The sequence below is a fragment of the Pongo abelii genome, chromosome 3, assembly GCF_028885655.2.
Source record: "Pongo abelii isolate AG06213 chromosome 3, NHGRI_mPonAbe1-v2.0_pri, whole genome shotgun sequence".
NCBI lineage: Eukaryota > Metazoa > Chordata > Mammalia > Primates > Hominidae > Pongo > Pongo abelii.
The window spans coordinates 24,764,292-24,787,818 of NC_071988.2; the positions used below are offsets into that span (position 1 = coordinate 24,764,292).

Consider the following 23,527-nt stretch of genomic DNA (forward strand, 5'->3'; position numbering starts at 1 on the left):
TCCGAGGGCTTTATCCCTGACTTTCCAACTGGCTTTTATCTGTGTCTTCACGTCTCTGACCTCTTGAGCCTCACAGGAGGTAGACTAGAAGGTTCAAGTTCTTGAGGAGAAGGCAGGGGCGGGGGAGCCCCCACTTCCGGGAATCTCGTGCGGACCGAGTCGGGGCGGGAGAGGGCGCGCACCAGCCAGGCTAGGGCGCGCGGGGCGCCCAGGAGCGCGGGGCCGTTTGGGGCCGTTCGGGCCAGTTCGCGCGGCGGGGCCCGTCGGAGCTTTTCTCTCGGCAGCCTGGCTGGCCGCGCGTCTTCTCCGCGCAGCGGGCGAAGTTGCGATGGGTTCGTTAAGGCGGCAGGTAGGCAGTGCCCCAGCGGCGGCGGCAGGCGGTCCAGGAATGTGCGAGGGGCGTGATGACAGCGGCCGCCGGCCTCTTTGCGCAACACCTTCGCCATATATACCCGGGGCGCTGCACTGCACCTGGCCGCCGCCTCCAGCCCAGCACCTGCGGAGGGAGCGCTGGTGAGTACCGCCGCCGGGGCAGGGGCGCTTCCTCGCTCTTTCAAGGACTTTGATTCATTTAATTCTTGTAAATACCTCTCGGTGCTGACTTCAAGGAACTTGGCTGGCTTTGGGCCACAGAAGTGAAAAACACAAAGCTCTCCACAATGTTCAAGTTGTTTTCTTCTTAATGTTACGGTTATTGCTTTTATTACAGCTCTTGCTGCTACACTCTTACTATTGACAGTGTTATTAATCAGCCACACTTGTGGATTCTAAAATGATCACTGTTTTGAGAGTCGTGGTTTGGAAGAGGAAAGGCCCAGGGGATAGAAGTCTCCACCTAGGCATCAGGATGGCTAGGCTCTTTGTGGCTGGTCACCAACTAGCCATGTGACTTAACCCTAGTCCCTGTGAGCCCCTGGGCTGCCGTCTTCCATTCTTTATAGGAAGGGGAATGCGACATCTCAGGACCATGAAAATTCTAGGTTTGTGGTGGCTGCCTGGTGAGGTGACACTGCCCCCCACCCAAGTGTGACTTCCACGTGCTGCAGTGCTTGTTTGCAGTTATTTAAGGTGTTTAGGAGACAGTCTTAGTTTGTTTCTATTAGGGCCCGTGGCCATCAGCGAAGGGTGCGTCCTTCAGCCGTCTTGGGGAGCAAAGCCCGCAATTTCTGTTTTCCAAGCCAGAAATGGGTGAGCAGGCTGGGGAGATAACCTACAAGGAGATGTGCACAGGAGTGGTTGGGTTCGGGGACTGCGCATCCTCAGGCCCGAAAGTGGGGGGGCTGCATGGCATGGAGTTAGTTCAGGTTCCCCGGAACGGTGCCTGCCACCGGTGGCTCGCACTGCGCTGAAGAGAGTTGGAATCTCGTTTTCTTTGAGGAGGTCCCTTTCTCAAACATGTTGATTTCATGGAAGCAGCTTGTGGATTTCATCACCCGAGTCCCCTCTTCCTGTTTAGGTGCCCCAGGGGGTTTCTGTGTTAGCCCTGATCGCTCTGGGCCTTGTCATTCTTTCCTTTTTCCTTCTTCCCTTGTGTGCTGGCAGTTCTTTAACTTGTCCTGGGTTGGGTATTGGAAAACTGTGTCTGTAGGAGTGGCCGTTGTTTCAGATTGTTAAAGAAAAACAAAAATAAAAGACTGCCTCTTTTGTCCCATGTCAGCTGATCGTAATCTTCTCTGCTTTTGTAATTTGGGGAATGGGTGATAAGAAGGGCGTGCTTTGTAAAAGATTCGGATGCTAAACAAATTGCCCCATCCAAAACTTTCCCCAAACTGCTCAACTGTCTCATTGAAGCAAGTCCGCTGTGGTATGAGGATGGGCTTCTGATTGTTGCTGTTAGAAACAAAGGGGACATAAAAATAGCCCGGATTCAATGCAGTGAGGAAAACAGCCTCACAGAATCAGAGTGCTTTGGAATAAACTGGGCTTTATTAACCAGTTTCAGGCAACTTTCACCCCTCCATCCTCACCCACACCCCCGCTTCTATTCTGGGGACAGCAGGGAGCAATCAGGACATCCCAGGGGACTTATTCATCTCAGTGAATTTTAAAAATGCAAAGGTACAAAAAGAGGGCTATAAAAAGATTGCGGTATGTTTAAGATGTTTATATTTACAAATGTAACTGCTTTAAACCCCCCAATATAATGCAGCATAACTGATATAGTTACAAGTTATTTACAGGATTTATTTTAAGATATCATGAATACAAATTGACAGTGCATGGTGAGGGTGTGGTTTGGTGATATGGTCCAAGTTTAAAGTGATAGAATAAATGTCTTTAAAATTTTATTAGTGTGTCACATCAAAAATGTAAACTCAAGTTATCTATCAATGTGGGGCCCAGGCCAATTGCTTCCTTGACTCCTCTCATCACTACCACCACTGTGTCCTTGAAGAGATTATTATTAGCAGTAATGTAGGGACAGGGTCTCACTAAGTTGTCCAAGCTGGTCTCAAACTCACAGGTTCAAGGGACTCTCCTACTTTGGCCTCCCAAAGTGCTGGGATTATAGGTGTGAGCCACCACCCTTAGCCTATAGGGTTGATTATTTTTCCTTGTGATGGCTGTAAGGGAAGCAGAGGAAAAAGAGACATCACCCTTTTGGGAATTTTTGAAGCATGGAGTAATTCTTTCAAAGTAGGGGAAGGTTTTCCTGGGCATCCTGAGAAGACTGGCCTGCATGAGGTTGAAATTCTCTGCGGTGTTGTGGTGCCTATGTGATTCGAAGCAATTAACTTCTCTGTGGCTCAGTTTTTCCCTCTATAGAATGAGGATACTGTTCATTTTAAAGGAGACTCTAAGTTTACATAGATACATGAAATGCTGTGAGTAAATTTGTGCACCAATTTGCAAGTGCCAGGCACAAAGTCCTTAATAAACACTGCTTGGCTACCATGTGCCCAGCACTGTCCTATGTGCTGGGGATACAATGGCCATACTCTAGTCCCTGTGCCTGTGAAGGCTACCATTCTGGTGGGAGACTATGTGTCCATGTCCTGATTCCTCGCCGGACCACTGCCCTGGGCTTCCTCCTCTCCCCATTTCTTCAGATGGCCTTGACTGCTGCTCTGGGCACAAGGTGCCCGGGAACAGGTCTTGGTTGGAGAAGCCCAAACAATGCGAATGTAGGGCTTGGGTGACTGCCAGGTACCCTACATTCCCCTGTTTCCCAAGTCTGAGCCGAGTCAAGAAAGTTCCTCTCCCGGGTCTTCGAGAAAGAATAAGAGCTCTGGCAGCGGGTGCCCATGTGGTGCAGGAAGTGGAGCCAAGAGGGTGAGGCACACAGGCAACTCGGTTATAGAGGCCAGTGTGGCAGCAGGGGAGCCCCCCGCTGGGCTTTAGTAAAAAGCTTCCAAATGATGACTTCTCCCTTCCTCTGCTGCTTCTGGCAGGTGGCAAGAATGTGCTGGAGTGAGGCCTTGGGAAGGCTGGGAGAGAACAAGGCAGTGGTTGCGCCAGGGCTATGGGGGTAGGAGAAAGGCTTAAAGGGGCTCAGAGCTCCAGGGTACATTCTCTGCCTGCACCATTTAATACCCACCCCCACCCGCCCCCCCCGCACCACCCTCCCCTCCTGCTCAGTCATTGCAACATTCTTGGGCGGGCATTTCCAGCATCTGAATGATCATGTGGGAGTGACCTGCAGACATGCCAGTCTAGCCAGCTATCCGAAAACACTCAGAGCCCTCAATGTGCCTAGACCTAAGGCCTCTGGGTGCCCTGGTGCTTTGAGGGCTGGAGAATTCCTCCTCCCTTTGCCCCTGGCTGTGAGATCTGTGGAAAAGCTTCTGGCTTTGGAGCCAGCAGTCTTGGGTTCATATCCTGACACCAGCTCCAGGTAGTTGGAGGCAAGCTTCTTTGTTTCTCTGTGCCTCAGTTTCTTTGTCTGTACACTGAGAAGAAAAACTCCTTCCTTGGTAGACTTAATGAGGTCACAAACTGCATAGGACACTCCTCTGCCACAAAACAAACATTAACGTCTTTCTCTCACAGGCTTTGGGTTCATTTATTCAAATATTAACTGAGATCCACTACCATGCTGAGCATTGGAGATGAAGAGCTTATGGTCTAGGGTACACACAGTGGAGGTGAGGCCATTTACTGTAGATGACATAGTGCATTTCCATGTAATAAACACTCTTGTTTATTGTCCGTGACACAATGCATTTCCACATTGTGTCACGAACAATAAACAAGAGTTCCGAGTGTTTACTCTGCCAGGCACCATGCTCTAGCCTCACCTACACTTATTAACCAATTAGTCCTCATAACAGCTCAGTAAGCGAGATGGTATTGTCCCCATTTTTGCAATGATGAAGCTGAAGCTCAGAGTGGCTCAGGGTTGCATATAGTGAGGGGCAGGCCTCTGCAGAGCCAGCCCTCCCCCACTGTGATTCCCTCTCTCCAGGTATCACTGAGCCATCTTACCTTTGTGGGCTTAGAGGTTGAGTTGCATCTTTTAAAAGAATTTTCTTCTAAAATTTAAAAAATCACCCACAGTCTCACCACTCCCTTTAACCCCAGAGAACATTTCTGGATCTTGTCTGCCTTGTTGAGATGATGCTGTGAATGGGAAAAAGAAGTGCTTTAGATTCGAAGTTTATCTAAAACATTTTCCTATGGTTTTACTGATTCAGTATAACCTCCTTAATGGCATACTCTTACAATGCATGGACATACCATAGTTAGAAGGAGTAATTTCTCTTTTTTAATTTTTTAACACTGTAAATGATAGAGCAGCAAATATCTTTTTGGTCTACATCACATTCATTCTATCATAAATATGCCTGGCGGAGCTCAAGACCTTAAAGACGAAGTGATGAACAAGACAAAGTCCCCTTTTTGGTAGGGTTTGCAGTCTGGTAAGCAGGAACTAGGTTGAAGAAGAAAGGAGTCAGGTGGACTCAGGCTCTAAGAAGCTCTCTTGGAAGAGATGATCAGAGTAAGTTAGGTATTTCTGAATTTCTGAGAGGAAATATTCCTAGCTTCCTGATTCCTAGAAGTGAAATGACTGGGTCACAGACGTGTGATGAACATAAGGCACTTTGGACAGTTTGCTAACTTTTCCAGAGCTTCTAGCAGTGTTCAACTCATAACATCTTCTCCAGCATAGCATAATGAACTTAAATTCTTTTTGCTACTTTGACAGTTGTCACTGTTTTAGTTTGAATATATGGGATTGCTTCTTTTTTTTTTTGAGACCCAGTTTCACTCTTTTTGCCCAGGCTGGGGTGCAATGATGTGATCTCGGCTCACTGCAACCTCCACCTCCCAGATTCAAGTGATTCTCCTGCCTCAGCCTCCCGAGTAGCTGGAATTACAGGTGCATGCCACCACGCCTGGCTAATTTTGTATTTTTAGTAGAGACGGGGTTTCACCATGTTGTCCAGGCTGGTCTCTAACTCCTGACCTCAGATGATCCACCCACCTCGGCCTCCCAAAGTGTTGGGTTTAACAGGCTTGAACCACTGCGCCCAGCCTGGATTGCTTCTTTTTTAATAGGCATTTTAGCCATATGTTCCTTTTCTGTGAATTGCCTTTTTCCAGTCCTTTGGACTGCTTTGTCTAATGGACAAGGACTAATTGTCTAATGTCAAAGAACAAGGACTGCAAGGACTGGAATGTAAGGTGTGTCAAGTACCATGTAACTGAGAAAGGCTTTGTGAAGAAAATAGATTGTAAGAAGGTCTTTTTTGAAGGCTGAAAAGAATGTGGTTCTAACAAAGGACGATTAATCCAGACAGCATGACATAGTAATAATTGCTGCTATTTATTGGATGCCTCCTCAATGCCAGTCACTTTCTAGACTTTTAATTTCACTATTAGTCTCATAACCCTGCAAGAACTGTTCCATTTTATAGATGGAGAAACTGACACTTTATGCTCAGAGGCATAAAGGGACTTGCCTAAATACACACCCATTAATAGGTGGCACTGCTGGATTTTAAAACCAGGTCCCTCATGCTTTTCACAGAAGGCCTGGGTGGTAGGTAAAATACGCAGAAGGTATATGAACACCTGCATATATATATATATATATATATATATATTTTGAGACAGAGTTTTGCTCTGTATCCCCCTGGCTGGAGTACAGTGGCATGATCTCAGTTCACTACGACCTCCACCTCCCAGGTTCAAGCAATTCTCATGCCTCAGCCTCCTAAGTAGCTGGGATTACAGGCACCCACCACCACCTCCTGCTAATTTTTGTATTTTTAGTAGAGACAGGGTTTCAACACGTTGCCCAGGCTGGTCTCAAACTTCTGACCTCAGGTGACCCACCGACCTTGGCCTCCTAAGGTGTTGGGGTTATAGGCCTGAGCCACCTTGCCTGGCCCCCACATATATATTCACATACACACTAAGTTGTATAAATCTGTTAAATTCCACTGGATAAGGTTTTGCACAGATTTGCAGTGCACTTGTCTTGATATAAGAAGTAGATGGGGTTCCATTGAAGGGTTGTGAGGATTTGGCATGCTATGAGACAACAAAGATGAATGGGCTTGCACCCTGCCTTTTTCTTTTTTTTTTGAGAAGGAGTTTCACTCTTGTCACCCAGGCTGGAGTGCAATGGCACAATCTCGGCTTACTGCAACCTCTGCTTCCCAGATTCAATCGATTCTTCTGTCTCAGCCTCCCGATGAGCTGGGACTATAGGCGTGTGCCACCACACCGGCTAATTTTTGTATTTTTAGTAGAGATGGGGTTTCACCATCTTGTCAAGGCTGGTCTCAAACTCCTGACCTCAGGTGATCCACCCGTCTTGGCCTCCCAAAGTGCTGGGATTACAGGCGTGAGCCACGGTGCCCGTTGCACCCTGCTTTTGACTGAAGGAGAGAGTCAAAACAAAAACAAGTTTAAGAGATTAAAGGTGGTACATGCAGCTAACTCAACACTGAACGAGGTAGTTTGCTTTAGCGACTGGGTGAGTGTTTGAGGGGGAACCACAGAGGAAATACGGTGCTTAATATGCCACACTTAGGGGGCATAAGTATGAAATCCTTCCCTTCCTTTTACTGCCCCTTCTGCCCGAAACCCCCACCCAGTTGATGCTTTGCAACCAATGATTCTTCCTGTTATAGCATCTCGGTATGCCTCCTTTCCATGACTGCTGCTTTAAGCTGTTTTCTCATCCACAGACCATGGCTCCCTGGCCTGAATTGGGAGATGCCCAGCCCAACCCCGATAAGTACCTCGAAGGGGCCGCAGGTCAGCAGCCCACTGCCCCTGATAAAAGCAAAGAGACCAACAAAAGTAAGTGTCACTCATTTGTCTGCAGATCGGCCTCTGGTGAAGACCCCAGGAGACTCAGTCTGATTCTTCATGACCCCTTTTGCTTGTTTCAGCAGATAACACTGAGGCGCCTGTAACCAAGATTGAACTTCTGCCAACCTACTCCACGGCTACACTGATAGATGAGCCCACTGAGGTGGACGACCCCTGGAACATACCCACCCTTCAGGACTCGGGGATCAAGTGGTCAGGTAAAAGTGAGGCCAGCTGAGACATTCAGGAGGGAAACTTCCTGTGGTTCAAGGTGTCATCATCCTCCTGTCCCTCCCCCTTTTCATTGTTCTGATGCCCTTGAAGCAAGGGTCCTGGCTAGGGATGTTACCCTCTCATCTTTTTTTTTTTTTTTTTAGACGGAGTCTTGCTTTGTTGCCCAGGCTGGAGTGCAGTGGTGCGATATTGGCTCACTGCAAGCTCCGCCCCGTGGGTTCAAGCAATTATTCTGCCTCAGCCTCCCGAGTAGCTGGGATTACAGGCTAATTTTTGTATTTTTAATAGAGATGGGGTTTCACCATGTTGGCCAGGCTGGTCTCGAACTCCTGACCTCGTGATCCACCCTCCTCGGCCTCCCAAAGTGCTGAGATTACAGGCATGAGCCACAGTGCCCAGCCACCCTCCCATCTTTGAGGTTGAGTCAAAGCATGTTGGAGTAATTGGGTGTCATTCATTCAACAAATGTGCCAGGCACTGTCATTATAGCAAAGATGGACATTGGCTCCTTATAGTTCACTGTGGATGAACAGGTTCCAGGTACTGCTTTGGCGATGCTGTGGATACAGTGATGAACAGAAAAGGCCCCTCTTCTCAGAGAGCTTTCAGAGGGGTCTGCTCACACAAATGTGGGCATTAGGGAAGGTTTCTAGAAAAAGAAAATATGCAGCCAGACAGCTGGGTGCAAGCAATCACTGTTTCATTTCCAAATGTATGTAGGGCAGAAGGTCTGTCTGTGAACTAGACAGCAAGGAGGAAAAAGGAGATTGGGGTGTGGGGTGGGGAGGAGAGGTAGGAAGGAAAGAGCTGGGAGGGGGAAGATGAGAGCCATTTTAAAAGCCAGTGGAGTAAACAGCAGTTAAGGATGTAGCATCCCAGGATGTATGATGCTCTAAGCCCTCCATAAATTGAGGCTGATTGCTGCTGTGCAGCTGCATTCTAGAAAATACTCTGTGCTGTTCGGAACGTGACAGCCATTATCTCCGACCCTGCACTTAGCAGGTGGCTAGTGCTGTTAACTGCCTCACTCAGGGACACTGTGGCTCAGCTGAGCACGGAGCCTGGTTTTTCTGTTGCAGACCACATTGAACCCCTCCTCCCAAATGCAAATCCTTTAGAGGCACTTTACCAGGGGTTTCAGCTAAATGGACCACAGTGGTAACTGCTTTGAAAGCTGCAGCGATGGCTGCTTCCCATCTGTAAGCCTCGCTAGACATAAGAACTTACGGCTGCCAGGCTGGGAAGGGAGGGGAGGCGGGTGGAGCTCTGAGCTCTTTGTCAAACTTCTGTGTTTCCAACACCTAAAGTTTCATGCCTTTCTCTCTCTCCCCCCATCCCACCCCCCTGCAGAGAGAGATACCAAAGGGAAGATTCTCTGTGTCTTCCAAGGGATTGGGAGATTGATTTTACTTCTCGGATTTCTCTACTTTTTCGTGTGCTCCCTGGATATTCTTAGTAGCGCCTTCCAGCTGGTTGGAGGTAAGAATGAAAGGCTGAGAGGTCTGGGGGTGAGGGGCATTATCATGAAATGTGGTTCCGAGAGTAAAACTCAGCAAGCCCTCTCCAGCTGCAGCCTCCTGGAGTGTTTTAGGACTGGAACCGACCTCAGATCATTTATGAAGACTATGCTTTCCGTTACAGAAGAGAAAACTGAGGCCTATACAAAGGGCTATGACTTGTCCCAGGTGGCTTAGGCCAGGAGCTGGGGCTAGAGACTATTCCAAGCTATCAGACAGTTGAGTTTGTCCACAAATCCCAGGCAGGAAGTTGTTTGACATACAGACTTAGCTGAGGAATTCCTATATCCTCCCCACCAGAGACAATTCTGGAATGAGAAAGAGTGCCCTTTCCAAGGTGGGCCCTTGCTGGGGGAACGACAGGGCCCCTTCTCTGGGCTGGAGTAATCCGCATCCATTGTAGTTACCTTCACAGCCCTCAGGGCTGCATGTGCCCATACACTGTGAGAACCCAGAAGTGAAGTCACCATGTGCTTGCTTCCCTTTGTACCTCAATGGTGATGTCAGAAACAAACAGGCAGCACTCTGTCTACCGGGTGCAGGCATTTTCAGGGACCCTCTATCAAACATTCTTTCCCAAAGCCCTCCCATTTATGGAGAGATCATGAACCAGCCCTGAGACTCACAGCCTGTAATTAGCAGAGTAAGATTCAATCTCAGATCTGGGTGACACAAAAGACCATGGATTTCTGCAACCCTTGGTGCCTCTCTTGGGAACCCATCTGTGTGACTTGGGAGAGTTGGGGAGGTGGGCATTCATGGGAGAGCATGCGGGGCAAAAACTTCCTGAACATTGCTTTTTTTTTTTTTTTTTTGAGACAGAGTTTCACTCTTGTTGCCCGGGCTGGAGTGCAATGGCATGATCTCGGCTCACTGCAACCTCCACCTCCCGGGTTCAAGCGATTCTTCTGCCTCAGCCTCCTGAGTAGCTGGGATTACAGACATGCACCACCATGCCTGGCTAATTTTTGTATTTTTAGTAGAGACGGGGTTTCTCCGTTTTGGTCAGGCTGGTCTGCAACTACTGACCTCAGTTGATCCGCCTGTCCTCGGCCTCCCAAAGTGCTGGGATTACAGGTGTGAGCCACCACGCCTGGCCTCCTGAACATTGCTTCTGGGCTCCCTGGTCCATGGGAGCATCGGCTAGGGGCTTTGCTGTCTGGTTATCTCAGACAAATCACCTGCATCCTCTGGGCTTCCATCTTCTTTATACAATGGACTTGGGAATGCATTGATGGTCTCAGTACACTCTTGAGAATAACTCTCCCAGCATTCAATTACAGGCTGGTGCTAGGGCTAAGAGTGGATAGAGAGATCTACTCTTGGAGGATAAATCTGAATTGGGTATACACCCCAGAGACATCCAGGAGGCTCATTGGCACCCACTTGTCCCAGTATAGAGTTGAGGCTGGGTTCCTGAGCACAGAAGGGCTTGCTGACTGAGGAGTGTTTGAAGAGTGGGAGGATGCAGGGTGAAGGAACAAAAGTAACCAGGGGCTCACGGTGGGTCGGGAACCAGGGCAGAGAGACAGAGGCAGGAGGCACGTGTGGGCAGTTAGTGGGTTTCCTGCCTTATCGGGGCAGCACTGGGAAGAGGCATGGGGAAGCAAGATTCCTTAGGTCCTGCAGGGATGGAGGCTGGACTCTCCAACCCGTAGCCAGCTGGCCTTGGATGGAGACTTCTGTTTACTCAGTGCCCACCTAATCCCCCTCGATCATGTTGTGATTGTTTTTGTTTGTTTTTCCCAGGAAAAATGGCAGGACAGTTCTTCAGCAACAGCTCTATTATGTCCAACCCTTTGTTGGGGCTGGTGATCGGGGTGCTGGTGACCGTCTTGGTGCAGAGCTCCAGCACCTCAACGTCCATCGTTGTCAGCATGGTGTCCTCTTCATGTGAGTCGGGGCACTCATGAGCCCACCTGCATTCCAGACACTCTCCTGTCTATCTGGGGGTGGGAAGGCGGGGCAGGAATTCACCCTGAATATGTCCAGGCCTTGTCACCATTGTCTTCGTATCTTGCTCCAGCTACAATGTGTTCCCCTCTTGATCCAAGGCAACTTCCTGTTTCCATTTCGATGGCAGGGTCTGGAAATAGACCCTGCTGCTGGAGTTCTCAGCTCTGAATTCTCTGGTACTGTGCTTTCCAGATCTGTAGCCACTAGCCACATGTGGCAATTTAATTTTATTGAACCTTAATTGATTTAAAATTAAAATATAACATTCAGTTCCTCAGTTGTACTAGTTACATTTCAAGTGTTCAAGAGCCACATGTGGCTGGCAGCTACCTATTGAGAAGTAGATACATAGAACATTTCCATCACTGCAGAAAGTCAGTTCTCTGGGACAGGGCCACTCTCAGTGTGCTAAGAAGAAAGACAACTAATCACATCACAAATTGCTGTGGGACAACTGAGCATGGGGAGATGGCACGCTAAACTTGTACCTATCTAATAATTGCTGCAGCTAGGTTGGACAGTCCCTCTGAGGGGGACCAGTTTGAACTGATTATTATTATTATTATTATTTTCTATTTTCTTTTTAAATAGAGACTCACTGTGTTGCCCAGGCTGGTCTCAAACTTCTGGGCTCAAGTGATCCTCCCACCTTGGCCTCCCAAAATGCTGGGATTACAGGCCTCAGCCACTGCCCCTGGCCAGAACTATTTTTCTTCCCAAGCCAGCATCTTAGCCAAAATTAACTAGAATGTTTCTGGTCCAGTTAGAAAAAGGTATTACACTTTCAAAATATTTTACTTGTTTATATCAAAAAAGGTGCAGCAATATGCTGATTTTGTTTGAAAAAGTTACACTGCCTGGAATTAAGTGTCTGATATCTAGCACAGAAATGATGCTTCCTAGCTGGGCCTAGTGGCTCATGCCTGTAATCCCAGCACTCTGGGAGGCTGAGGTGGGCGGATCACCTGAGGTTGGGAATCTGAGACCAGCCTGACCAACATGGTGAAACCCCGTCTCTACTAAAAATACAAAAATTAGCTGGATGTGGTGGCGCATGCCTCCAGTCTCAGCTACTGAGCAGGCTGAGGCAAGAGAATCGCTTTAACCTGGGAGGTAGAGGTTGCAATGAGCTGAGATCGAGCCACTGCTCTCCAGCCTCAGAGACAGAGTGAGATCCATCTCAAAAAAAAAGAAATGATGCTTCCTTAAAGGCGAACCTTTGTGCCATGCACAACTGACTCAACTGTACATGCAAGCCCTGGCACTCATCCACCTAAGTCCTTAATCAGTGGGTGCCTCCTGGTCTCCTTCAGGCTAGCCTTGGATCTGCAATAGGAAGGAGGGAGGAAGCTAGAAAGGCACTTTCTTCAGATTCATAGTGAGGTGCAAAAAAAAAAGTTTAAGAATTTACTTGCATAGAAGATAAAAACTGCTTCTTTAGAGGATACCAGCATGGGTGACTTTGGCCTGCCTCCAGGCTGCCTTTCTAAGCTTGTTAATGGCACTTTTCCATCCTCTAGTGCTCACTGTTCGGGCTGCCATCCCCATTATCATGGGGGCCAACATTGGAACGTCAATCACCAACACTATTGTTGCGCTCATGCAAGTGGGAGACCGGAGTGAGTTCAGAAGGTAAGAGGCTCAAAACCAGCCTTTGCGACATCAGCTCTATTGTTCTTGGCCACGCTGTTGTAACTACTTTTAACCAGCCAAAGATGACATGCTTATCAGGTTCATTCCTGGAGTTCCTAGAAGTAACCACAGGGAGGTATGGCTAGGGTTGGATCACATACTCACCAGCTGATTAGACTCAGCTCCCTGATCAGCAGAGCAGGGATAATACTATCTATCACCACTGAGTTGTTGTAGGATTAAATATACAACCCAGCAGGTAAGTGTTCAGAGCACCCAGCACATTGAGTTCACTAAATAAATGCAAACTCTAGCTAGAAACTTAGCCGCCGGGTGGTGGAATTGAAGCAAGGCCAGTTAGAAGAGTAGAATTTATTGGGACTGGGCATGGTGGCTCGTGCCTGCAATCCCAGCACTCTGGGAGACCCAGGCGGGCGGATCTCCTGAGGTCAGGAGTCTGGCCAACATGGTGAAACCCCATCTCTTCTAAAAATACAAAAATTAGCCAGCCATGGTTGTGAGCATCTGTAATCCCAGCTACTCCGGAGGCTGAGGCAGGAGAATCGCTTGAACCTAGGAGGCAGAGGTTGCAGTGAGTTGAGATCACGCCACTGCGCTCCAGGCTGGGTGGCAGAGTGAGACTCCATCTCAAAAAATAAATAAATAAATAAATACTGTTTTGTTTGGTCATAATTATAACTTATTTAAACTTCCACTTTTGGTCAGCTCAACCCATGCCACCTTTTCTTTGTTCTTCACTCACAAGTTAATAAAAAACAAAACGTAGTTTCTGCGTATGCATAAACTCTGAAACTAGAGCAGGTAGAATGTTGGAAATTTCTTTCAAAAAGGTTAATGTGAAAATTAAGTGTTTCTCAGCCTCTTCTAGCTAGCTTTTTTTTTTTTTTTTTTTTCAGTTTTTTTAAAAAGGTATGCTGCTTCATTGAAGACAAAAAAATCCAGAAAAGAGTTTTTTAAATCTGGAGATAAGATGGAATCGAGGAGGAATCTTTGAACCTCCTCAGATGGATGCAAAATGTTTTAGCCTTGTTTCCCGTGGAAACTATTCATGTTTCATCACTTTCAAGAACTTAACAAAAAAAAAGTTTAACAATTCACTTGCATAGAGGTCTTTTTAAGTTAAATTTTTTTATTGATATGAAATATTTTTACACCTTTCTGGGATACATGGGATATTTTGTTACATTCATAGAATGTGTAGTGATCAAATCAGGGTATTTGAGGTGCCCATCGCTTTGGGGATTTATGATTTCTATGTGTTTGGAACAATTGAAAACTCCAGCATAGAGAGCTTTGGTTGTCTTCATACTGGTCCCCACCTTTCCAAAAGAAGGTAGCCTTCAATATACATGATACAAAAGTGCCCTTGATGCAATTCTTCAAAACAGTGATTGCTGAGCTAATTATTCCAGCCGTAACATGCTTGCTGGCCCGCAACTTCTTCATCTGGCCAATGGGAATATAGATACCAGCCACTTTGGGGATCGATATGAGAGAACAAAAATGAGATTGTGTACATGTGCACACTTCCATAGGTGACAGCTAGCAGAGGGTGGCAGATGATACAGGTAATGACCCACCTCACATGGTGCCCACTTGCTTAGTGACTAATCTGGCTGTCGGGGTTTCCCTCCCATAGAGCTTTTGCAGGAGCCACTGTCCATGACTTCTTCAACTGGCTGTCCGTGTTGGTGCTCTTGCCTGTGGAGGTGGCCACCCATTACCTCGAGATCATAACCCAGCTTATAGTGGACAGCTTCCACTTCAAGAATGGAGAAGATGCCCCAGATCTTCTGAAAGTCATCACTAAGCCCTTCACAAAGCTCATTGTCCAGGTAACTTGGCTCCTTCAGAGAGAGAAAGAGACAAACTTCCTACCCACAACATCCCCTACCTGAGCTGACAGATATAGAGTGTCTACAACACTATTCTGGGCCTGGCACGGTGGCTCACCCTTGTTTTCCCAGCACTTTGGGAGGCCGAGGCAGGTGGATTGCTTGAGGTCAGGAATCTGAGACCAGCCTGGCCAACATGGCATAACCCTGTCTATACTAAAATACAAAACATTAGCTGGGCATGGTGGCGTGCACCTGTAGTCCCAGCTATGTGGGGGGCTGAGAAAGGAGGATCGCTTGAACCCCGGGAGGTCAAGGCTGCAGTGAGCTAATTGTGTGCCATTGCACTCCAGCCTGGGTGACAAAGTGAGACTGTTTTTAAAAAATAAATAGATGAATAAACACTACTCTGTAGCTGCCTCTGGAAAAGGCCAAGGGAGGCAGAACTTTAGGGCCACCTGATAGAGTGACTGACCTTGATGATTACTTTGACTTCTATGACATGCCACCTTTATTGGGGTGGAGGTGCTTCTTAAGACTGGATACTTGAGATCACTTTGTTCCCACTGCTCTCCTCAACACCAGTGGACTTGATAAAGTATGATCTACCCTTTCCTGCCTAGAGTCATCTCAGCCCCTTCTCCCTGGGTCCTTGCTAGGACCTTGTGTTTTCACTCTTACTGGTTTTCTTGGCCATTCAGTCATCCAGAAAATATCTACTGTCTGCTCCCTAGATATCAGTGCCTCTGCAGATAGAGTGAGTCCCACTTTGCCTCTCTGGGGGCTCACAGTCACATTTATCTCCTTAGAGCCCCTCTCACTGCAACCCCCTGGGTTTGTGTCCTAAATTGGTCCTGAGGATATGCTGATGGTCTCCTGTCTACTGTTTCCACAGCTGGATAAAAAAATTATCAGCCAAATTGCAATGAACGATGAAAAAGCGAAAAACAAGAGTCTTGTCAAGATTTGGTGCAAAACTTTTACCAACAAGGTACGTTTCCAAGAATATTCCCGGGGCAGGGAGTGAACCTTTGCATCTGAACATGAAGCTAAATCTTGCCTTCAAGGAAGGTAAATAGAAAGTCAGGGGAAAGAAATATTGGGAGTCCCTGAAAAATCAAAAGTGACCAGTGAATGCCTTTAGAAAACAAGTCCCTGAATGAATGCCGAATGCAGGTAAACAGTAGGACAGACAGACTCCCTTTTGCCCCATCCCAGGGATACATTATTTCTGGTTTGTTATTTCCATGCCTCTTGGAGAAGGCTTAGCTCTGGCTTAGCTCTGTCTGCCACTCTGTTCTCATTTTTGGAGGGACTTGTGGAAATAGTCCAGCATGCCCTACAGGTGTTGGCAGCAAGGGTGCTCTCTCACTTTCCAGACTCTTCCAGAGTATTACCCCTGCTCGGGCCCAAAGCATTCATGCCCTCTGTCAGGAACCTACCCAGCCTGCTTTGCACCTGGGTTGTGGCTTGCTCTTGCTTCTGGGGTGTACATGTATTTTTTTTTTGTGGGGTGCTAAAGACTGGAGACTAAAATAAACAAACTAGATGTTTTTAAATGATGAAGGCTGATTTCAGTTGTCCTCAGTTATTCTAAGAGATTTCTAATAGAGGTGAGAAATGTCTTCAAGAGAAAAGAACTGTTCTGTTGGGGCCACACTGCATGCACCATGGGTGGTGTCTGTGCCTGTTCATTCCCACCCCCGCCATTGCCTCCCATTCCCCACTAAAAGCCAGTGTTGTGAGCATTTGTCATGTTTGTCATCCAGACCCAGATGAACGTCACTGTTCCCTCGATTGCTAACTGCACCTCCCCTTCCCTCTGTTGGACGGATGGCATCCAAACCTGGACCATGAAGAATGTGACCTACAAGGAGAACATCGCCAAATGTGAGTGGAGTTCAGTGGATTGGCCACTATGACAGGTGTTGTCTGGGGGTGACGTATTTATCCACGGGAAGTCCCAGTAAGTGAAGGAAAGGACAGTAGGAGTCACCAAGCACCTGCCCTACGTCAAGCAGTGAGCAACATGCTTTCACAGCAGAGGAAACTATGGCTTAGGAACTGAGGTGACAGGCCTGAGGTCCCACAGCAAGGGCAGAACTGGAACTTGAAGTCCATTTCCTTTGCCAGCTCCACACCACCTCAGAAAAGCTCAACAGATTCTAGAGGGCTCCCTCTACATGCTTTGTTCAGACTCCTTTAGTCAGTAACTCTAGGGGCCAGGCATGGTGTCTCGTGGCTATAATCCCAGCACTTTAGAGAGGCCGAGATGGGCTGATCACTTGAGGCCAGAAGTTTGAGACCAGCCTGGCCAACATGGTGAAACCCTGTTTCTACTAAAAATAATACAAAAAAATTAGGCATGGTGGCTCAAGCCTATAATTCCAGCTACTTGGGAGACTGAAGCACGAGAATCGTTTGAACCCCAGGAGGCAGAAGTTGCAGTGAGCCAAGATTGCACCACTGCACTCCAGCCTGGGCAACAGGGAGATAGTCTGTCTCAAAATAAAATAACTTTAGGGAGACGACAACCCGATTTGAAGGAAGATGTGGGACCCACATAGAACAGATGTATTCATTCAATTAGTCCCTACTGTACAGCAGGCCCCATTTCAGGGCACTGGGGCTGTAGCTCTTCTACAGGCAGTGAGCTTCATGATGCTCTGATTATTAAGAAGCTGTAATGTTTTTTCCAACCCAGCCATCCTTCGTTATTCTAATTACTCCTTACATATACTTTTGTATATCTCTGCTTCTCTCTTCTCACCCTCCCACCACATTAATTCTGAACAGTATACCTTAATACTCTAGGTAGGATTACCCCAAAGAATCAGGTTAACTTACCACCTCCCACATTCTAGGCACTATACATTCATTCATATAACCATGTTCTGCTGGGATTATCTGGGGGATGCAGAAGGGGCTTTATAATTAGCAGTGCCCCTTACTTTGACTTACTCATCGAATCCCTCAAAGCATACTTATCATTAGTAAAAAAAAAATTAGACCATTGACAGCATGGTCTTTAGAGACAGAACTGGGCTGAGTCTGCCCCTGAATAGTTGTGTGATTTTTAAAGCCATCACTTCATCTTCCAGCCTCATGCGATCCCACTGATTATGACATAGTCTCAGTGGTGCCCCTTGCTGTGAAGGAGGCTGAGAAGGGCTGTCTTGATTTGGGGCTGCCATCTGTGAAACTAACAACCAGGAATCTGTTTGTAGGAAAAACAGGATCTGGGGGAATAAATAACAATCTGTAGCCGTGGTGGCTCCATGCCCTCCTAACAAGGTTCTTTGTGGTCTTTTTAGGCCAGCATATCTTTGTGAATTTCCACCTCCCGGATCTTGCTGTGGGCACCATCTTGCTCATACTCTCCCTGCTGGTCCTCTGTGGTTGCCTGATCATGATTGTCAAGATCCTGGGCTCTGTGCTCAAGGGACAGGTCGCCACTGTCATCAAGAAGACCATCAACACCGGTAGGTACACTGCCCTCACTTGTAGGCCTTGAGGGATGGTCACTGCATGGGGTGTGGGGGTCCTTTAGATTCCCATCTAGCAATGGCCTCTGCATGGAGTTTCTCTCTCAGATTGGATCAGCAGCAGAAGTGAGGATGTCATTCACCTGGAAATGTTCTTGGCATCCTGGGTGGGGTCTGGGGAGCAGGCCCAAGCTTCTATTGCATGTTGGCAAGGTCCTGAGAAGGAGTTCATATCTGGAGTGCTGTGAGTCAGGCCTTCCTTCCTAGCGGGTTTCCTGTATGCTCAGGGCTTTACTGGCTCTGTCAAGACCCCTTAGAAAAAGAACCCCAGGTGTCCGCCCTCGCCCCCACCTCCCTTCACTCTTGTGAAGGAAATGTGATGCATAAATACATCAGCATCTAGAGGTGGCAAGTGAGACTGCTGGCTAAGAGGATTTCCTGCCAAGTAGGGTGTCCTGGCTAATGAGAGCTCGCTAAGCCAATGACATCATCACTTCATGAAAGCTCAGTGAAATATAGCCAAGAAAATTCGCCCCCCACCCCAGGTTGTCTGGGGGGAACAGAGCAACTCTGTGTGCTTCTGGGAAATGCAGGGCCTGATCCGGTGCTAGTTGGATGGAGGACTCAGTTGGTAGGCATGTTCCAAGCTGCTGCGTTTTCTTGATGCTCCTTAAGGCGGAAATGAAGGTTGAAGGTCGAATGTGGGTGCTGACGGGAGACCAGGGCAGGGGAGGAAGCATGCTCTCAGCACTTTCTGGAAGGAGAGTGGTTACTTGTGTGGGTTCACTCTTTCTAACCTGACCTCCAGGGAATCTGTGTTTTTGTTTTCATAACACTTACCTGCATCCCTGGTTTTTCCATCTGAATATGTGGAGCAAAATACAATGGGGAATGAAACTGGATTTTCTAAAACTCTACTCTGTAATCTGAGACCATATATGGGATGAGAAGGTGCCTGTACAACCTCACCCCTAAGCCTAACCCCTGCCCCCGGCTGCCAGCCCATACCTTCCCCAGAGAGGCCGTAACATCTCTCCCTTCTGTCTTCCAGATTTCCCCTTTCCCTTTGCGTGGTTGACTGGCTACCTGGCCATCGTCGTCGGGGCAGGCATGACCTTCATTGTACAGAGCAGCTCTGTGTTCACGTCAGCCTTGACACCCCTGATTGGTGAGTTACTCTCTGGCTTCTCCCTCTGGCCACCACTGCCATTTCCTGTCACCCCATGGGGCTGATGTGTTTGTGTTTTGTGTTCCCCCCAGGAATCGGTGTGATAACCATTGAGAGGGCTTATCCACTCACGCTGGGCTCCAACATCGGCACCACCACTACCGCCATCCTAGCTGCCTTAGCCAGCCCTGGCAATGCATTGAGGAGTTCACTCCAGGTCAGGACTCGAGGCACGGGGACAGGGGCCCTGGGGGTGGGACCACCCCTGGTCTTGCAAACTGGTCTCTAACAAGAGCCAGGCTTTGTGCTATCCAAAAGATGGAACTAATATGTGGAGGGGAAGCCATGGGTAAAGTTTTCAGGAACTTGATATGAGAACAATCAAAACTGTCAGTCCTGAGAGAGGCAGTAAGACCCCATAACTGGTGGTTGTTTCAGCAAAAGTGGGGTGGCTCCTTGATATAGATGTGGAAAAGGTACTTAGGAAGCACGGACACCACCTCCCATCTCCTCACTGCCTCCTATGGGGAACTTTACAATTAGGAGAACTCCTTGGCATGGACCGTCTAGATTACTTTGTGCAAAACCTTTGCGATTTGAATTTATTTATTTATTTATTTTTATTTTATTTTTTTGAGACAGAGTCTCGCACTGTTGCCTAGGCTGGAGTGTAGTGACATGATCTCCGCTCACTGCAACCTCCGCCTCCCTGGTTCAAGTGGTTCTCCTGCCTCAGCCTCCCGAGTAGCTGGGATTACAGGCACCTGCCACCATGCCTGGCTAATTTTTTGTATTTTTAGTAGAGATGGGGTTTCACTATGTTGGCCAGGCTGGTCTTGAACTCCAGACCTCATGATGCACTTGCCTTGGCCTCCCAAAGTGCTGGGATTACAGGCGTGAGCCACTGCACCCAGCCTGGGATTTGAATTCTTATCTCACCATTTACATACCAAGTGACCTTTGGCAAGTGATCTAACCTGAGCGTCAGTTCCCTCATCTGAAAGATGGAGGACGTAACCCCTATCTCGTTAGGATTATTATAAAGATCTGATGAGGCAAAGCCATCTGTGCAACAGAAATAGAAATTCAAGCATATAATATAAATTAACCGCATATGTCATCCTAAAATTTTTTAGTAGATACATTTTTAAAAGTAGAAACAGGCTGATTCATTCTTCAATAATGTATTTGATTTAAACCATTATCACTTTAATATGTCATCAGTCTGTCAAAAATTGAGATATTTGACATTGTTCTTTTCCGGGACTAAGTCTTTGAAATCTAATGTGTATTTCATACTTAAAGCACATCTCAGTGTGGACATGCGGCTAGTGTATTGGACAGTGCTGGTCCACAGCCTGGGCATGGTAATTGGCACCTTGGGAAAGTGACCAAGCACCTGGCCTCTGGAGCCAAGCTCCCAGGGATGTGAATTTCCACCTCTTCCATCTCCCACCTCAATGGGACTTGAGGAGCCTCCATTTTCTCATGGCAAGAAATAATGGTTGCCCCTCTGTAGAGTGTTTTTTGAGGATTGAGATAATGCACAGTTGAGTGCTCCTGGCCCTCCCAGACACATAGTAGGTCCGCATGGAATCCAGCTACTCTCTGGGCTGAGCCATAAAGATAAAGAAGGCCTGGAAGGCCCGAGACTGTGCTGCCTGTGATGCCTGCTAGCTTACCTCCCCCTCCCCCTCCCCCTCCTCCCTACTGCCGCCCGCATTGGGCAACAGGCCCCTCACCTGTCCAACCTCTTGTGTTGCAGATCGCCCTGTGCCACTTTTTCTTCAACATCTCCGGCATCTTACTGTGGTACCCGATCCCGTTCACTCGCCTGCCCATCCGCATGGCCAAGGGGCTGGGCAACATCTCTGCCAAGTATCGCTGGTTCGCCGTCGTCTACCTGATCATCTTCTTCTTCCTGATCCCGCTGACGGTGTTTGGCCTCTCGCTGGCCGGCTGGCGGGTGCTGGTGGGCGTCGGGGTTCCCGTCGTCTTCATCATCATCCTGGTACTGTGCCTCCGACTCCTGCAGTCCCGCTGCCCACGCGTCCTGCCCAAGAAACTCCAGAACTGGAACTTCCTGCCGCTGTGGATGCGCTCGCTGAAGCCCTGGGACGCCGTCATCTCCAAGTTCACCGGCTGCTTCCAGATGCGCTGCTGCTGCTGCTGCCGCGTGTGCTGCCGCGCGTGCTGCTTGCTGTGTGGCTGCCCCAAGTGCTGCCGCTGCAGCAAGTGCTGCGAGGACTTGGAGGAGGCGCATGAGGGGCAGGATGTCCCTGTCAAGGCTCCTGACACCTTTGATAACATAACCATTAGCAGAGAGGCTCAGGGTGAGGTCCCTGCCTCGGACTCAAAGACCGAATGCACGGCCTTGTAGGGGGCGGCCCAGATTGTCAGGGGTGGGGGGATGGTCCTTGAGTTTTGCATGCTCTCCTCCCTCCCACTTCTGCACCCTTTCACCACCTCGAGGAGATTTGTTCCCCACTAGCAAATGAAATTGATGCAGTCCTACCTAATTCGATTCCCTTTGGCTTGGTGGATAGGCCTGCAGGGCACTTTTATTCCAACCCCTGGTCACTCAGTAGTCTTTTACTCCAGGAAGGCACAGGACGGTACCTAAAGAGAATTACAGAATGAACCTGGCTGGACGGATGTCTAATCCTGCACCTAGCTGGGTTGGTCAGTAGAACCTATTTTCGGATTCAAAAACCATCTTCAGAAAGAAAAGGCCCAGGGAAGGAATGTATGAGAGGATCTCCAAGATGAGGAAGTGTACTCTCTATGACTATCAAGCTCAGGCCTCTCCCTTTTTTTAAACCAAAGTCTGGCAACCAAGAGCAGCAGCTCCACGGCCTCCTTTCCCCAGATCAGCCCAGGTCAGGGGACATAGTGTCATTGTTTGGAAACTGCAGACCACAAGGTGTGGGTCTATCCCACTTCCTAGTGCTCCCCACATTCCCCATCAGGGCTTCCTCACGTGGACAGGTATGCTAGTCTAGGCAGTTCACTTGCAGTTTCCTTGTCCTCATGCTTCGGGGATGGGAGCCACGCCTGAACTACAGAGTTCAGGCTGGATACATGTGATCAGCTGCTGCTCTTGTCTTCCTAAGAGACAGAGAGTGGGACAGATGGAGTAGAAGAAAGTGAGGAATGGGTAGCATAGCATTCTGCCAAAAGGGCCCCAGGTTCTTAATTTAGCAAACTAAGAAGCCAAATTAAAAAGCATTGTGGCTAAAGCCTAATGCTCCTCTCTTGGTCCAAAAACCCTCCCTGTTGGATCTTTTGAAATAAAATGCGCAAGTTATCCAGGCTCCTAGTCTGCATGCTGCCACCTTGAATCCCAGGGAGTATCTGCACCTGGAATAGCTCTCCACCCCTGTCTGCCTCCTTACTTTCTGTGCAAGATGACTTCCTGGGTTAACTTCCTTCTTTCCATGCATCCACCCACTGGAATCTCTTTCCAAACATTTTTCCATCTTCCCATAGATGGGCTTTGATTAGCTGTCCTCTCTCCATGCCTGCAAAGCTCCAGATTTTTGGGGAAAGCTGTACCCAACTGGACTGCCCAGTGAACTGGGATCATTGAGTACAGTCGAGCACACGTGTGTGCATGAGTCAAAGGGGTGTGCTCCTTCTCATCCTAGATGCCTTCTCTGTGCCTTCCACAGCCTCCTGCCTAATTACACCACTGCCCCCACCCCACCCTCAGCCATTCCAATTCTCCCTGGCCAGTGAGCTCCAGCCTTATCTAGGAAAGGAGGCGTGGGTGTAGCCGTGCGGCAAGACTGGGGCCTCCCCCATCCCAGCTTCTCCACCATCATAGCAGGTCAGGAGATCAGACAGTCCTCCCCTGACCCTCCCCCTTGTAGATATCAATTCCCAAACAGAGCCGAATACTCTATATTTATAGTCACACCCCTGTACAGCATTTTTCATAAGTTATATAGTAAATGGTCTGCATGATTTGTGCTTCTAGTGCTCTCATTTGAAAATGAGGCAGGGTTCTTCTATGAAATGTAAAGAAAGAAACCACTTTGTATATTTTGTAATGCCACCTCTGTGGCCATGCCTGCCCCGCCCACTCTGTATATATGTAAGTTAAACCTGGGCGGGGCTGTGGCCGTCTTTGTACTCCGGTGATTTTTAAAAATTGAATCTTTGTACTTGCATTGATTGTATAATAATTTTGAGACCAGGTCTCGCTGTGTTGCTCAGGCTGGTCTCAAACTCCTGAGATCAAGCAGTCTGCCCACCTCAGCCTCCCAAAGTGCTGAGATTACAGGTGTGAGCCACCACCAGGCCTGATTGTAATTTTTTTTACTGGTTGTGGGAAGGGAGAAATAAAATCATCAAACCCAAAAGAAGTGTGTTGTTTTTAATTACAGGGAAATAGGGACCTCCTTGGATCTA

At 48.1% G+C, this 23,527-nt stretch overlaps 1 protein-coding gene across 2 annotated transcripts; it reads left to right on the top strand.

Moving 5' to 3' along the window:
* Positions 1 to 143: 143 nt before the first annotated feature.
* On the top strand, positions 144 to 23,478 carry SLC34A2 (solute carrier family 34 member 2). Of its 2 annotated transcripts, none has more exons than XM_009239851.4 (13): positions 144 to 513; positions 7,140 to 7,254; positions 7,347 to 7,484; positions 8,851 to 8,979; positions 10,767 to 10,910; positions 12,494 to 12,605; positions 14,266 to 14,461; positions 15,357 to 15,452; positions 16,231 to 16,351; positions 17,776 to 17,943; positions 18,998 to 19,114; positions 19,207 to 19,331; positions 20,880 to 21,810. In XM_009239851.4, the coding sequence occupies exons 2-13, from the start codon at positions 7,143 to 7,145 to the stop codon at positions 21,492 to 21,494; spliced, it is 2,073 nt and encodes a 690-aa protein (XP_009238126.4). In that variant the 5' UTR covers positions 144 to 513; positions 7,140 to 7,142; the 3' UTR covers positions 21,495 to 21,810.
* The last annotated feature ends 49 nt before the right edge of the window (positions 23,479 to 23,527 follow it).

What these genes read in the sequence shown, in the direction of transcription:
- SLC34A2 (XM_009239851.4), top strand. Translation starts at nt 7,143, where the DNA reads ATGGCTCCCTGGCCTGAATTGGGAGATGCCCAGCCCAACCCCGATAAG. An exon ending in CGCCTTCCAGCTGGTTGGAG is followed by an intron (nt 8,980 to 10,766) that starts GTAAGAATGAAA and finishes TGTTTTTCCCAG; the next exon opens with GAAAAATGGCAGGACAGTTC. An exon ending in AGCCTTGACACCCCTGATTG is followed by an intron (nt 19,115 to 19,206) that starts GTGAGTTACTCT and finishes TGTTCCCCCCAG; the next exon opens with GAATCGGTGTGATAACCATT.